At 40.5% G+C, this 17393-nt stretch overlaps 1 protein-coding gene across 1 annotated transcript; it reads right to left on the bottom strand.

Moving 5' to 3' along the window:
* Positions 1 to 1720: 1720 nt before the first annotated feature.
* Positions 1721 to 15080, bottom strand: LOC120721734 (zinc finger protein 619-like). The gene is made up of 8 exons (XM_040012242.1): positions 15051 to 15080; positions 14871 to 14949; positions 8654 to 8795; positions 7432 to 7476; positions 6608 to 6686; positions 6401 to 6515; positions 6141 to 6240; positions 1721 to 4257 (listed from the first exon to the last, which is right to left on the bottom strand). Exons 1-8 carry the CDS (start codon positions 15078 to 15080, stop codon positions 3336 to 3338), a joined length of 1512 nt encoding a protein of 503 aa, XP_039868176.1. The 3' UTR covers positions 1721 to 3335.
* Positions 15081 to 17393: the final 2313 nt, after the last annotated feature.

The following is a 17393-nucleotide window of genomic DNA, read 5'->3' as shown; positions in this document are numbered from 1 at the left end:
CCATCCTCAACCCGAAAAGGCCCCACAAGCTCATCTTTGATGATACCAGCCCAAACCAGTACTCCACCTCCACCTTGCTGAGTCTGAGTCGGACTGGAGCTCTCTGCCCTTTACCAATCCAGCCACGGGCCCATCCATCTGGCCCATCAAGACTCACTCTCATTTCATCAGTCCATAAAACCTTAGAAAAACCAGTCTTGAGATATTTCTTGGCCCAGTCTTGACGTTTCAGCTTGTGTGTCTTGTTCAGTGGTGGTCGTCTTTCAGCCTTTCTTACCTTGGCCATGTCTCTGAGTATTGCACACCTTGTGCTTTTGGGCACTCCAGTGATGTTGCAGCTCTGAAATATGGCCAAACTGGTGGCAAGTGGCATGTTGGCAGCTGCACGCTTGACTTTTCTCAGTTCATGGGAAGTTATTTTGCGCCTTGGTTTTTCCACATGCTTCTTGCGACCCTGTTGACTATTTTGAATGAAATGCTTGATTGTTCGATGATCACGCTGCAGAAGCTTTGCAATTTTGAGACTGCTGCATCCCTCTGCAAGATATCTCACTATTTTTGACTTTTCTGAGCCTGTCAAGTCCTTCTTTTGACCCATTTTGCCAAAGGAAAGGACGTTGCCTAATAATTATGCACACCTGATATAGGGTGTTGATGTCATTAGACCACACCCCTTCTCATTACAGAGATGCACATCACCTAATATGCTTAATTGGTAGTAGGCTTTCGAGCCTATACAGCTTGGAGTAAGACAACATGCATGAAGAGGATGATGTGGACAAAATACTCATTTGCCTAATAATTCTGCACTCCCTGTATATACTGAACTGTATATAGCAGAGATGACAATAAAGTTTACTTTGACTTGACATGTAGTAAAAACATTTTGTCTCGGAGGTCCAGTCTCTGGTTCATCAGTATTCCTGCTACAATTCACTCCAAGCAACTCACAGAAGTCAAGAGATGGCTGCAAAAAGATTTCCAGTTCACTGGACATCCCACAGAGTTCAGTTAAATCCATCTTTAAGAAATGGAAGAAGTATAGCACTTAGTCTAAATCTGCATAGATCTGGCCATCACTCACAAACTGAATAAGAGAGGCCACCAATACACCTGTGACACACTGAAAGAGCTTCAGTGGATCTGATGGGAAAGAGTGTACATATTAGAACTGTCTGCCAGGATGGGAGAGTGACAAAGAGAAAACTGAAAAAAGCTTGCATGAAATCTTGCCTGGAATTCATTCAAAGGGATGTCGGAGACTCTGAAGTTAATTGGAAGAGGGTTCTTTGGTCAGATCCTGGAGGATACTCTATATCCACAGGAGAACTACGACTGGAGAGAAGATATATTTTCTAGCCTGGTTCTCAATCCAATCAGGAAGTTGTGGCTGCACTTCAAAAGTGTGCCCGATCCCTGAGCAACCTAGCAACACAGACTCTTAGCAAACTTTCCTATTTTTTGTATTTATACTATCTTTCTATATACAACTTGATTCTCACTTGCATTTTATTTCTTTAAAGACCAGGCGCATTAGAGCCCAACTGTCCAGAGGTTGAATTAGTGCTTTAAAGTGCCATATTTATATTATAATTTTGTCATGTAAATATCACAAAACAGTGCATTAAGATCACACTTCTGCAAAGACTGCCAGACAAGAGAGGCTAAGGAGAAGAAAGAAATGTGAAGTATATCACATCAATGACATGTGACACATAAAGACTTGAGAACAGATTTATTTTTAATAATTATTCTGAACACATTCTGAACTCATCTTGTATGTCTAATATTAGCAACATACAGAGGTTTATATGATTTGTATCATATTACAGTGGTCTGATAAAACCACACAAAAATTATCAAATTAATTTCAGAGGGAACATATTTTCCTAACATGATACTGCTGCCTGTGAAGAACGTGAAGATTTGGAAAAAGTTTATTTCCCAAGTGTGATGCTCCTGGTTTACTGAAATATAATGAAGCACAGAAAGCAACTTAAATCTTTTCTTTACAAACTGCAACATATGAGAAGGAAGAGGAGCAAGAGAAGAACAAACGTAGGTGGTTTTCAGAGTTGTTCACGCTAACTCTCTGTCACAGTGGCTGGGCCACTAGAACAGAAACATTTATACACTACAGCATCAGCTTACATTGTGGACCACATACAGTTCACTTTGATCTCAAATAACAAGATCAGGGAAACTCCACCAGTCTTTTTACTTTTTCTCTCTATTACTTAATTACTTTGGTGTAGAATGAATGGCAATGAGGGATATTTTTGTTATTAGGAACAGCTATTTACCTGATGAAAGAGCTAATAGTTACAAATCTAAGCACTCCTTCACATTTTCCAAAGCTACACCGGAGTCTTTCCCAGGCCGATTCTGGCCTTGTGTTTATAACCCACTGTCCTACTATGCCAACTCACGAGGACTGCAGTGAGACATATGTTAACAGATTTGAACTCAGTTACATCAGTACAAGGTGGAATCAAAATGTGCTGGCTTTGACATCAGCCTCATCAGATCCTTATGAAGTGCCGGGTCTCTTCCTGGGGTCCTGTCACTTTGACATCAGTCCCTGGAAGTCCTGTTCAGACCACTTGAACTGGTGCATTTATGTATCGAGATAGTGTTAAAATGAGAAAAAGATGAAGGTGGTGAGTGACGACTGTATTATTCAGGTCGTTTAAGCTGAATGTTTTCCCTCAGATGCCTCCAGATGATTTCTTTTTTTTCCCATGTAGGAAGAATTTATGGTGCACAACTCCATGAATGTCCAAACCCCATGCCTGAGACTCTCCAAATACAAATGGTCACAATGGGCCTTTCAAGGAGCGATCCAAGCTCAGTCTCACAGTGATTTGTAAGGTTTTGCCCTTAAAAGGACAAGCAACCAAACTGAAATCAGGTATGGTTGTTTTTTATAGTTTGAGGATTAATTGCACCTTGTAATTCTCATTAGTTCACCATTCAAAAGGACACACATCAACACAACAGGAATACTACAGGGAAATACAAATAAGCTGTGATCTTCTTGTGCATAACCAACAATCATTTGATCTCGAAATTACATGACAAACTCCAAAATTTATAAAATATTAGGTGGTCAAAAAGTATGTAATCCATTGTATTAATTTAAAAAAACAACAACTCCCTGATACAAAGTAGCTCTGTACTGAAAGTGACTGTATATAGATCACAAAGACAGCTTCTATTATTTTAAATATCCATCATGTATGCATTTCAAGTGTTTCAGTGTTTTATTGGAATAAAATGTGCGTTTCCTTCATAAACATAAAGTCGCCCTTCAGTTCATTTCGCCCTCTTTACAACTAGATCAAACTGTCTCCACCTACATCTGCACACTGTGACATCCGCTCTCCCTCCCTCTCCCAAACAGTGCCTTCATTTTCCTTCCTCCTCTCCGCGTTACCCCCCCACATCATTTCCCCTACATCCTGTCCGCCCCCTGCCACCACCACCCTTTCCCACAGATCACCCTCTCCGCAAATTTGCGCATCCGCGTCCCCCTCCCTCCCCCAGTGCACGGCCTGCTGGGGAGCCACAGATGCTGTGGAGGCCAGGGTGGTGACGGAGCTCAGGGTGAGGAGCGTGCTCTGGGGTTCCACACAAGCCACGGATGTGACTGCACTAACTGGAAGAGTGGAGAGCTGGATGAGCTGAGGGTAGCTGGTGCTGGAGAAGTGCATCAAGGTTGGGCCCTGCTGCTGATGTGAAACTTGCACCATGCGGGGCAGTTGGAGAAACTGTCCTTGAGATTCATCCTGTTCAGACTGTGGAGCAACTGGGAGCACCACCTGCTGCAGTGGAGTGAGCCCACCGCTTGCCACTTCCTGGCTCTCCTGACTCTTTTGGTCCTTGTGGCTCTGCTGGCTAACAGACGGCTGCACAGGCTTAGTGAGTAGTGGAGTTGTCTCGAAGACCGGGGTGGTAGTGCTTATTACTGAGCAGCTCTCCTGGCTGACAGAAGGCTGCTCAGGCTGGATGACTGCTGGAAGAGTCTCGAGGACTGGGGTGGGTGTGCTTATTACTTCTCCTCCGTTGGCTGCTAAAGCTTCTGCTATGAGCACCTCAGGGTGGGTCTTGGCTTTATGGGCAACAACAGAGTCCTTTTTCTCAAACTTTTTTCCACAAATGGAGCAAGAGAACTGGTAGGAGGCTTCTGCGTCATGCTTCTTCATGTGCCAGTTCAAGGAGGCCTTCTGACGGCAGGTGAAGCCGCAGATTTCACACCTGCCACAAGATGGAGACAAAAAACAGCTTAAGGTCTGAATGCACACTGAGATCAAGCCTCACTTAAGACACTGTTGCTTTAGTTTTAGTTGGTTTTTTTCCTGAATCAGTGAAAGAAGTTTTATGTATTTTAATTAAAATTAGAGTAGAATAAATTCCAGTACATTCCCTCACTGACCAAATGTTGCAGAGTGAATAGGAAAAATATTTCAGACCTTCCACTGGAAAGATGTCAAATTTAAGTATAAACAAGTATTGTTGGAACAGGGTTGGAGAACCTTTATGGAAATGTGTGCAAGACCTCGATTTCTCTTGCAGAGAATGAGCGAGAAGAAAAGTTTGTTGTACTTCTGAATTTCTGAAAAGATTTCTTTTTGGAGAATTAAGTTAAACAGGTCATTTATTTGCTGGGATGTGGACTATTGTGTGGAACAGGAAGAGCAGTTCATTTTTTTAAAGGCATGGATTTTATTACAATTAAAAAAAAATCAGCATTTAAGATCAACATTTTGTATCAGCAAAATATGTAAAAACAAGAAATGTCACAATCATAATGTTTGATTGTTACTGTCATTGATACACTGCCTTATAAAGAGTTCTTCCTTTTGGGAATGACTCAGCAAAAAACCAAGACAGAGTTAAGCAACTTTAGTAACACAGGTCTACACATTTCTTTTGTTCATTTGGCCATATGATTAAACAAAATGTATTTTACGTTTAAGTAATTGAACCATACTTGAAAAATTAAAAATTGTTCTAATATATTCCTATATTTGTATTTGATTTTTTGTTTGTTTGTTTTTGGGTGGGAGGCCAAAATCTCCTTGATGGATGCATAACATTTTTAATATGCGAGATAAACCCTAATTTATACAAACCTGACCTATGACCTTTAAGGTAAAAATCATGTGTGAAATTGACCAACATATCGATACTCGTGTTTATAGCAACCGATAAAAGACAATTAAAGAAGTAGAGATTAGACAAGAAAAAACACCTTCAACCATGCTGTGAGTGATGTTGCGTAGTTTCACCACCTGAGGCCACTCTACACCTTCCCTTATATCTTACTAAGGACTCTCAAATAACTGACAATAACAAATGTTACGAAAATCTGTTTATATCTTGTGTCTGAAAAAATATCAGCCAGTACAATGTAGTTTTAAATCACCAAACATTGATACCCTTCTTAAAACGTCTACATCAGTTGGGCTCTAATGTGTAACGTTACAAAATAAGAAACTAAATAAAGTATAATTTTCCTAGAATTTTATTTACCACACTGTACCAGTAAACTTTGCACTCTGTTCCCTGCTGAGAAAAGAAAAAGGTTTTCAGGGAGCCTTAGGGAGAAATTAAAATCCTTTTGAGTGACGTTTAAATAAATGAATACTGTATCACTAAGATGATCAGCTGAAAAAAAGCTATCGCACTAATGATTAAATCATTATCTAATAAGAAACAATAATAATCCAACCTCTCCCATCAGCTGATACATTGTTTGTAAAGAGGAGTTGAAACGTTTTCATTCAACTGAAACGAGTCAGCGGTATATTCTGCATGTGTAATACAAACACTTGTGTGACGTGTTTATACTAGCGAGTGCTATGACATAGATGGCTTTAAGCAAAACTGAATTCTGTTTTGATTAAAGCCATCTAAACACTTGATGTCACTTGATGTCATTTGTCTGCCAAAAATTCTTGTAGCTAATTTTAAGACATGTGATCCCACAGTGGGGTTATACAAGATTTTTATTGAAAAAGACGTGCTTCCTTCTTTTGTTACTGGAACTTATGTCGGACACTCAGACGTGACTGTTTGTTTTTCATTTCATTTCTTCCTTGTTTACTTGTGTAACATTATCAGATGTATAAACTCACTGTATTGGCTTCTCTCCTGTGTGGATCATCCTGTGCACAGCCAGATTATGGGAGCTCTTGAAGGCCCGAGCACAATACTCACAGATGTAGTCCCTCTGATCTGAGAGAAACACGTGAAGAAGACAAGAACACTAAGTATGGAAAAAAAAAAAGAATATAATTGAGTTTTAAATGAAACATCTTTTTGCTTTGTGGGTACATCTTTTTCCTAGTCTAATGAAAATTGTTACCAGCATTGAGTATAAACATCTTTGTATCACCTGTGTGATGTTTAGCGTGGCGCAGCAGCTGCTTCTGCAGGCGAAACAAGCGCCCACATGAGGGGTGATCACACACGTACTTCTTTTTTAACAAGTGCTGGTACTTTATATGATGCTGAAATCGAGAGATGAGGAGAAATGAAACTGGTTAAAAGGCAAACATCACAGAGTAATCGATCCATTTCAGTTCCCCTGGTGACAGCAGACCTGTAGATAGCGTGGGTGGGCCAAAACAGTACCGCAGCCCTCTATTTCACAGCGGACATACTGCACCGGTGGCTTTTTCCTGTGAAGATGGGAAAAAAGAAATGTATAATCAATAAGGCTTTAAAGAAAATCCCGTCCTGTCTGGCGGCTTTTGCAATCAGAATTATGATCTAAATGCACTGTGGTGCCAAACATATTTTGCTTTTGCAAACACAGCTATACAGAATCTCTGTAGGCTCTGCTTGTTCATGTGAAACTTTTGTCTGTTTACTTATTCATTTTATATTTGTGTTACTTCAGTTATTACTTTATATGTTGTATAGTATGATGATGTATGAGGCAGGACAGGCAGGAAAAATTATTTTTTTACAACGAAGGGGGAGGGGGGTATGATGAAGAAAAAAACAAACACACAGCACCTGTAACACACAAATTAGAAAATACACAGATATATAAATCAACAATCCTCTTACAGTGTGTGTGTGAGAGACAGAGCGAGAGAGTGTAGGAATGCCTGTGTCTTTGTCATAAATGTACTTGATAATGGGGGAGGGAAGCCACAACAATGCACCCCAGGACCCACAAGCAGACAGAGGTGGAACCAGCACAACCGCACCATCTGCAGCCCCCAAGAGTTTGAATGGGGCCACTGCAGCAGGCCCACTCACCAGCCTATGGGTAATGCACCTGCCCCCCTAGGTATGTATGTGTGTGGTGGTATGTTATGAACTGTAATGACTAGAGTAATTAAAAAGGACGCTCTTTTAAAAAAAATAACAACATCAACAAAAAAAAGCACTAGGGAGTTATTACGAACACTTTACCTTCGTTTTGGCTGCCGAGGGGATCTATCATCTCGTTTACCTCGTCTACAGTGAAAAAAGGAAGAAGAGAGACTTAGATTCAAAACAGATTTCAGATTTGGCTTTAAATGAATTCAGATTTCTATGATAAAAATCAGTAATGCGTTTTACTGTTAACAATCCCACTCTTGAGGTGTTTAACTTTCACGAACATGAGAACTAGAGAGACGAAACCAAAACCTACAACATGACTCGCTGTGGAAAGAATGCTTTCCACTGCCATGGTCACTGAAACTACGTCAGTGAGCTTTCTTCAACCCCTTAACATCTACATCAGTTATGAGTTAGTTATATTAGTCATGTCAGTTTATTTCGATAACACAATTAAAACAAACTCAGCTGACCAAAGTGTATAATAAATTCAAAATATAAACTACACACAGTCACTAAATCAACAATAAAATACACAATCTATATGCTATATTGTCAATTAATCTCAACTAATCCCTCTTTTAGTCAGCCTCAATAACAATGCACATTTCTAAACAAAAAACAACAACAACAACAAAATAAAACAACCTGTGTGTCTGATATGATTTGAATGTTTAGATTGAAATCCATCCGACCCTTGAAACTCAGATTGGTTTAAAATCCAATCCAGAATATTAAGCCAAATGTGAAACACACTTAAAACGGGTTACTGCCCCAAACAACTGAAGCAAAATTGGCTACAGCTCATTACCCTATAAGCTATTAAATAAGCAAAACTGAGAATAATTCTATAAAAGCTGTACAATCTAAAAATCTAAACCAAACTGTCCGACACTCAAATTCGTAATGTCGGATGACCCCCAGACCCCTACTCAGTGTGTAGTTCTACTGCTGGGACTTTCTTTAACTCAAAATTTCTTAAAAGCTAAAGAGTCTTCATTTCAGATCACACAGTCTCACACAAAAAGGCAAAAATAAAGCAAAAATAAAGCAAACGAACTAAAAAGCGTGTTCACACTCATATCTCGGCTAACTGATGTGACAGAAATCAGGGTGTTTTATTTGTCTTTATTGGCCTTTTGATAAGTAAAAAATGCTATATCTTAGTAAGTGAACCACAGCTGATAAATTCTTGTAATTTTTCCTTTACTTTCTTTTTTTTTTCTTGGGACCAAAACAAGGTGCCAAAAATTCTCACATGGGCAAAACCCCCCCTCTATTATCTTTCGGTTTACTATCATCTCCTACTTACTTCCTGACTGGCTCAGGATCAGTGCCAGTGACTCCATCTTGACCCTGAGCTACATTCCTGGTGGTTTCTTCCTTTTTAATGCCACAATCTTCTTCCTCCTTCTCTGACTCTTCTTTCTTGAATTCATTGTGTTGTAACGGTACTATTTGGGTGATTCTGGTGTTCCCTCAGGTGTACTCGGAAATGTTTCCAGTGAAGTGTTTTCTGTCATGGTTGATGTGGCTATATGTTGTATGGCCTGAGTTGGTGTTACTGACGTAGTTGTCACAGATGCTGCAGATTGGTAAATTCTTGTGTAAACTGATCAGTACTGCTACCCCTCCTTGGTTGCTTGTCTTGTTACAGATGTGGGTGACACATTGTGGATGCTGTGGCCAGTGGTTGAAGAGTTGTGCTTCACTTCTATATGATGGTGTGTAGGTTGGTTTGGGACACTGTTGGCATTCTTTTGTTGATTTTAAAGTGGAAGTTTCTGTTTGCAGTGTTGTTGTTTCATCGCCTGTACTTTGTTGTGATGCTGTGTTTCCTGATAAAGCTTTTTGATTTGATGTGATTGGAAACGATGTTGTGGTTAGGTTCGATGGTACAGTGCTATTTGTTGGTGTTGTGAATCCTGTTTCTGTGTATGATGTTGCCTGCCTTGTTGTGGTGATGCTTTCCTTTGTAGATGCTGTAGGCTCAGTTGTTGTTGCTGTAATAGACACTGTCGTTTGTGTTGATGTAAGGGCTGTTGTAGATGCATGTATATCAGTTGTGAGTGGACCAGACTGTTTGGGAGTTGTAATGGCCACTGTGTCTGCAGATCCTGCAGTTTGGGTTTTCACCCCTGTTGTACTAGAACCAGATGCACTGTTTGTTGGTGTTGTGTGTCGGGTTGTTCTTGAGCCATAGGTTTGATTGCCACCTGTGGATGGCTCTGTTGTAGATGATGCTGACGTTGACATTGGTGAAGCCGCTGATTTGACTGTCTCTGATGGTCTATCTCCTGCTGAAGTTTCTGACTGTGTTGCCGGAGTTAAGATTGTTGATAAATCCTGTGATTTTGCAAGCGAAGTTGTTGTAGTTTGCGTTTTTGTGTTGGTCACTGATTCACCATATGATGGTGTGGAACCTTTACCATCTGTTGATCCAGCAGACTGATTTGAAGTTGTATACCATTCATTTGTTTTTGATGGGGCCATTTCTGATGTGCTAGATCCTGTTAGAATAGCCGTACTTTTTGGTGATTCTGGTGTTCCCTCAGGTGTACTCTGAAATGTTTCCAGTGAAGTTTTTTCTGTCATGGTTGATTGTGCTATATGTTGTATGGCCTGAGTTGGTGTTACTGACGTAGTTGTCACAGATGCTGCAGATTTGGTAAATTCTTGTGTAAACTGATCAGTACTGCTACCTTCCTCCTTGGTTGCTTGTCTTGTTACAGATGTGGGTGACACATTTGTGGATGCTGTGGCCAGTGGTTGAAGAGTTGTGCCTTCACTTCTATATGATGGTGTGTAGGTTGGTTTTGGGACATCTGTTGGCATTTCTTTTGTTGATTTTAAAGTGGAAGTTTCTGTTTGCATGTTTGTTGTTTCATCGCCTGTACTTTGTTGTGATGCTGTGTTTCCTGATAAAGCTTTTTGATTTGATGTGATTGGAAACGATGTTGTGGTTAGGTTCGATGATACAGTGCTATTTGTTGGTGTTGTGAATCCTGTTTCTGTGTATGATGTTGCCTGCCTTGTTGTGGTGATGCTTTCCTTTGTAGATGCTGTAGGCTCAGTTGTTGTTGCTGTAATAGACACTGTCGTTTGTGTTGATGTAAGGGCTGTTGTAGATGCATGTATATCAGTTGTGAGTGGACCAGACTGTTTGGGAGTTGTAATGGCCTCTGTGTCCACAGATCCTGCAGTTTGGATTTTCACCCCTGTTGTACTAGAACCATATGCACTGTTTGTTGGTGTTGTGTGTCGGGTCGTTCTTGAGCCATAGGTTTGATTGCCACCTGTGGATGGCTCTGTTGTAGATGATGCTGACATTGACATTGGTGAAGCCGCTGATTTGACTGTCTCTGATGGTCTAGCTCCTGCTGGAGTTTCTGACTGTGTTGCCGGAGTTAAGATTGTTGATAGAATTTCGTGTTCTGATACTGCTTGGCCTACGTTTGCATTTGGTGATTGGCTGATTTGGGTACGTTCATGACTATCAGTCAAGTGTGTAACGTTACCATGGCTTATATTTTGAATTTCATTTTTTGATGTTGTAAGTTTATGCTTATTTGGTTCTGATGTTCTGTTTTCTGCTTGGATTTCCTCTGTTCTATTTAAGCTGGTTTTCGGAGTGGTTGTTGGAGTAAATGTATTTGCTTCTGTAGATGAAATCCTTGGTTTTGGTGTGGATGAATTATCACTTTTTAGCAGCTGTTCTTCATTTGCAAAAGCCTCATTTATCGATTTGTCCTGAATTACGTACAAAGCTGTGGAAGAGATGAAAACCAAACAGTTTTATATAAACTAATGTAGTATAACATGCTATAAGCAATAGCAAAATTTAAAACCTAAATCATTTTGCTGTGATGTGTACGGAAGAGGATTAGGGCCACTGGAAACAAAAAGAATTCTGAATTTAATCTCAGAATTCTGACTTTAATCTCAGAATTCTGACTTTTTTCTCAGAATTCTGAGATTAAAGTCAGAATTCTTTTTTTTATGAGGGCAAAATGATTTGCCCTCATGAACCCAAAAAAATAATTTTGAGTAAAGTGCAGCCAAAAAATATCAAATCAAATGTTTACTGACTTAAATAATTAGTCGTTAAGGAACATTTGCTTGGTATAATCTGAATATATACCAGTCAAGTAAACTTCACTTAACCAGATAGGTTTAAATCGTTAACATTTTACATCTATTTTCTTCCCTTAATACTTGGGGCAAAACGTAGAGTACAACCTGGAGAGGTCGCCAGCCTATACTGAGGTCTAACTCAGAGAGACAGACAATCATTCGCACTCACATCAAGTGGTTCACCAATTAACCCAACCCCACTAACTTACATTTTTACACAATATGTAAAAAAAGAAGAAAAAAAAAGAAAAAATAGATGAAAAATTTTACATGTACTCTAATGACTTTTGAGTGCATTGTCCTTTTAGCAAATTAATTAAACTCAAAATAAAAGTGAACAGGTGAGACAAGTCTGTAACCATAACTTTGCAAATGTATGTGATACATTTTTAAGGATTAAGGCTTTTGTCGGCCCATTATTATTCTAAAAGCCCCGGTGAAGACACTAGGACGTTTGTGATCATACTCCTGACATGAACTCTGAGGTGGTGACACAATTTTCCCCAGGATGTAATTTAGGTCACATTGTCACTCAAGTTTGGGTTCCACATGACAGTTTCACACAAGGAGATTATTGTGATGGAGAGCTTGGCTAAATTTGACTTTTTTTTTTTCTTTGTAAGTTTTTGAGTTTGCAATGTACTATCATATCAATAAAAATAAGTACATTCAAGTGCTATACAAGTGCAACACCAAAGAAAAACAACTTTTTACAGTCATCTATTCAACTAAAGCAGGGGTCGGCAACCCTGGGCACACATGCCACAGCTGGCACGCGAAGGGTTAACTGATGGCACGACCATAGCTGGACTGGTGATTTGTGGATGGTGAGGCCAGCTGGTGGATGAGGGAAAGGGGAGGCAAGAGGAGGAGAGACCCGAGGGAGTCACCGGTCCGAGTGTCAGGTGAACTGAACATCAGGTAAGAAGTTATGACCTGCAGTCTATCTGGGATCAGATATAAACAAGTTTAGGTGTGGTTTATTTTCGTTGTGCTGACTTTTTACACTCAGTTAGAATAACTCGTACTGCATACTAGCTAGCATGACGGAGTTTCTATACAGCTGGGAACTTTATTTTATTCATAAGGTTAGTACTAGTAGAGTTGTCAACCATCCCGTAAAAAACGTAATAGTCCCGTATTCAGAGAAAATATTACACGTTTCGTATTGAGCTGAGAAGGAACACAGTTTGTCCCGTATTTTAGCTAGGATGGAAAAAGACACAAAGCCGGATTTATTCTTTGTCTTTAAGCTGTCAGCTGCCTCTTCTGGGGGGGATATCTGGTGAGAGGGAAACATGAAGATGAAACCAGGAGATGTCCTTACTGAATCATCAGAACTGAACAGGTGATGGAGAAACAGGTTTACCTTTTAGGTGACATGAATGAGTTGAAGGGAAGTTACGAACTGTTTCTGTGAGACTAATAACACCAGGATCCTTTTCTAAGTAGCTGACAGCTGGTAACTGTGCAGGGGCGGGTCTAGCAAAGTTTTGCCAGGGGACCAGGTAGGACATTAACAGGGAAAGGGGGGCACAAAGAATACTTTTCTTTCTTATTCTCGTTTAAAATGTCTAGCCTTTATTAAATAATTATCTGAATCTTATAACTAAAGTTTTTATCTGACGTAAAATGCATAGAAATCATACATATACCAACAAGACTGTACATCACTGTCACAACAGCGTCTTTTTTCATTCAAAGTCTTTATGAATGAATGAAAGGCTTTATTGGCTTTAATCTGAGAGGGTGTATTAAAAAATAAATGGCCGGGCCAGCGGTGCACATCGCAAATTAGCTCACATAGACACATTAGTTGTGCCGCTTCTTAATGACGGTATGTTCAACTCAATTCAATTTTATTTATATAGCGCCAAATCATAACAAAAGTCGCCTCAAGGCGCTTCATAGATAAAGAGAAAAACCCAACAATTATATGACCCCCTACGAGCAAGCACTTAGGCGACAGTGGGAAGGAAAAACTCCCTTTTAACAGGAAGAAACCTCCGGCAAAACCAGGCTCAGGGAGGGGCGGGGCCATCTGCTGCGACCGGTTCGGGTGAGAGAAGGAAGACAGGATAAAAGATATGCTGTGGAAGAGAGACAGAGGTTTATAGCAGATATGATTCAATGCAGAGAGGTCTATTAACACATAGTAAGTGAGAAACGTGACTGGAAAGGAAAAACTCAATGCATCATGGGAATCCTCGGCAGCCTACGTCTATTGCAGCATAACTAAGGGAGGATTCAGGGTCACCTGGTCCAGCCCTAACTATATGCTTTAGCAAAAAGGAAAGTTTTAAGCCTAATCTTAAAAGTAGAGATAGTGTCTGTCTCCCGAATCCAAACTGGAAGCTGGTTCCACAGAAGAGGGGCCTGAAAACTGAAGGCTCTCCCTCCCATTCTACTTTTAAATACTCTGGGAACAACAAGTAGGCCTGCAGAGCGAGCGCGAATTGCTCTAATAGGGTGATATGGTACTACAAGGTCATTAAGATAAGATGGGGCCTGATTATTTAAGACCTTGTATGTGAGGAGCAGGATTTTGAATTCAATTCTGGATTTAACAGGAAGCCAATGAAGGGAAGCCAAAACAGGAGAAATATGCTCTCTCTTTCTAGTCCCTGTCAGTACTCTTACTGCAGCATTTTGGATTAGCTGAAGGCTTTTCAGCAAGTTTTTAGGACATCCTGATAATAATGAATTGCAGTAGTCCAGCCTGGAAGTAATAAATGCATGAACTAGTTTTTCAGCATCATTCTGGGACAGGATATTTCTAATTTTAGAGATGTTGTGCAAATGGAAGAAAGCAGTCTTACATATTTGTTTAATAAGTGCGTTGAAGGACATGTCCTGGTCAAAAATGACTCCAAGGATCCTCACGGTGTTACTGGAGGCCAAGGTAATGCCATCCAGAGTAAGAATCTGCTTAGATACCATATTTCTAAGATTTTCAGGGCCGAGTACAATAACCTCAGTTTTATCTGAATTAAGAAGCAGAAAGTTAGCGGCCATCCACGTCTTTATGTCTTTAAGACATTCCTGCAGTTTAACTAATTGGTGTGTGTCATCTGGCTTCATGTGTCATGGTCCAGGTGAGTGCGGGGTTTTTCCACTCTGCTGGGCTCCACCTTCAGGCAGAGACTCCAATCAGCTTTCACACCTGATTCCAATCAAGTCACCAGTATATAAGGCCAGCACTCACAACAGACCTCTGCCAGATCTACTGCTAACTCACGTTAGTGCTAGGCTGCCAAGCCCTTGTGAGAGCCTCTTAAAAATTGCATTTCTCCTCACCGTGTTTTCTTTGTCATAGGACCCACCTGGCCGTCACGCTGAACTACACACATCTCCGCCTGGATGCTGGTTGCTTCCTTATCATCATAAGACTCCACCTGCCTGCCTCCCTGCCAGGTCCCTTGCTCCAAGTATATTCTGGACCCTCTCTGGAGACTCCTTGCATGACACGTTCACCTGCAACGCGTAAGCCTTAACCACCACAGTCTAATCCTTCGGCTATGATTCACTAGACTGCCACTGACTGCCTGTCTTTTGTCATTATAGTGACTGTGTACCTCCACCCAAGCCGCTGCCCCTTTGTCCATTCCCAGGATCCGTCTATGAAATCTTGCACCTAGTCATAGCACTCAGTCAGAGTTTCATGTTCATAGTTTGGCCTCATAGTTCTCAGTTCATACCTTCCACAGCTCATAGCATTCAAAGTTTCCTGCTTTGTAATTTTACTAGGCACTGTAAATAAAGCACTGTGTTCACGCCTGTTTTGCCTCCCTCTGTGTCTGCATTTGAGTCCACACCCATAGCCTGGCCCTCTCGGCCGTAACATCATGAATAGATAGAGCTGGGTGTCATCTGCATAGCAGTGAAAATGTATGCTATGTCTTCTAATGATGCTGCCTATGGGAAGCATGTATAATGTAAACAGAATTGGTCCTAGCACTGAACCCTGTGGAACTCCATAATTAACCTCAGTGTGTGAAGAGGACTCTCCATTTACATGCACAAATTGGAGTCTATTAGATAGATATGATACAAACCACTGCAGCACAGTACCTGTAATACCTACAGCATGTTCTAATCGCTCTAATAGGATATTATGGTCGACAGTATCGAACGCTGCACTGAGGTCTAGCAGGACAAGCACAGAGATGAGTCCACTGTCAGAGGCCATAAGAAGATCATTTGTAACCTTCACTAAAGCTGTTTCTGTGCTGTGATGAGCTCTGAAACCTGACTGAAACTCTTCAAATAAACCATTCCTCTGCAGATGATCAGTTAGCTGTTTGACAACTACTCTTTCAAGGATTTTTGATATGAAAGGAAGGTTGGAGATTGGCCTATAATTAGCTAAGACTGCTGGGTCTAGAGATGGCTTATTGAGTAAAGGTTTAACTACAGCCAGCTTGAAGGCCTGTGGTACATAGCCGATCATTAGAGATAGGTTGATCGTATCAAAGAATTAATTAATGGCCTTCTTTGAGCAGTTTTGTAGGAATGGGGCCTAAAAGACACGTTGATGGTTTGGAGGAAGTAATTATTGAAGTTAACTCAGAAAGATCAATTAGAGAAAAAGAGTCTAACTTAACATCAATGGTACTAAGAGTAGCTGGAGATAATATTACATCTGTGGGATGATTATTGGTAATTTTTTCTCTAATGATAAAAATTTTATTTTTGAAGAAATTCATGAAGTCATTACTAGTTAACGTTAAAGGGATGGTTGGCTCAGTAGACCTCTGACTTTTTGTCAGCCTGGATACAGTGCTGAAGAGAAACCTGGGGTTGTTCTTATTTTCTTCAATCAGTGACAAATAGTAAGATGTTCTGGCTTTGCGGAGGGCTTTCTTATAAAGCAGCAAACTATTTCTCCAGGCTAAATGATGATCCTCTGAATTTGTGACACGCCATTTCCTCTCCAGCTTACGAGTCATCTGCTTTAGGCTACGTGTTTGAGAATTATACCACGGAGTCAGGTACTTCTGATTAGAGACCTTAATTCTCACAGGAGCTACAGTATCCAGAGTCGTACGTAGTGAGGAGGTAAAATTATTAACAAGATAATCGACCTCTGACATAATCGACCTCTGTCGTACGTGAGCTAACAACCCCAACTACCAGATTCATCTTGTAATTGGCTAAAAATAACTTAGCCTACCTGCGAGAGGGACGTGCTAGCTGGAAGTTTTTTCAAGTGATGTTGAAATTTCCACATTCCAACACTAAAAATGCGTCAGGAGCTGTACGCTCAGCACAGCGTCAGCACTGCGGAAATAAACGGATGCATCCGTAGACTCGAGGCAGAATTCACAATGTGTTTTCGGGACTTTCAGGTGTATGGACCAATGTTTGCTTTTCTAATCAAACCAGAAAGCTTTAATGAGCAGCTGGATTTGTCTCACATTAACAGGCTGAGAAAATGCCAGTTAATGCGACATTGAATTGCAGCTGATTGAACTGAAAACCTTGACTCTGTGGGGGTCAAAGTTTGCAGAACTATGAACGCAGCTGGAATCCACAGCTGTGCGTGTTCATGGAGCTTGTATTTTCACCTGCTGGACATCACTATCTCACAAGTTTAACTGTCTTCAGAACATTGCAGAGGCCTTATTGACAGTATTTGGTTCTACATATCTGTGTGAGCAGATTTTGTCTCACACGAAGAGTGTCCTCAGGTAGCCGTCTGAACACTGGACACTCGGAGACCTTTTTATCTGAGTGGGAGACCAGATATCACATTAACATGTGTATCTCTGTATTAACAAACATGCCATATTTGCCCAGTTTATTTTTCTTATTTTTCTTTATTGTTGTGAGGAGACCATAAATAGCATTTGCATTTTCTGTTGTACAGTTCATTTGCTGTTATGGAGTTCTTCTTATGGATAAAAAGTGTCTTTTTT

Source organism: Simochromis diagramma, unplaced genomic scaffold (genome assembly GCF_900408965.1).
Source record: "Simochromis diagramma unplaced genomic scaffold, fSimDia1.1 OVJJ01000604.1, whole genome shotgun sequence".
Classification (NCBI taxonomy): Eukaryota; Metazoa; Chordata; class Actinopteri; order Cichliformes; family Cichlidae; genus Simochromis; species Simochromis diagramma.
Note: the sequence above shows the minus strand (reverse complement) of the source record. Positions and strands in the feature narration are given on the sequence as shown.

Coding starts and splice junctions, on each gene's coding strand:
- LOC120721734 (XM_040012242.1), bottom strand. CDS start 15,080: ATGGACAAAGGGGCAGCGGCTTGGGTGGAG. Junction 8,796..14,870: donor CCTGGCAGGGAGGCAGGCAG/GTGGAGTCTTAT, acceptor TCACCCAAATAG/TACCGTTACAACACAATGAA. Junction 6,687..7,431: donor CCTCGGCAGCCAAAACGAAG/GTAAAGTGTTCG, acceptor CCATCTTCACAG/GAAAAAGCCACCGGTGCAGT.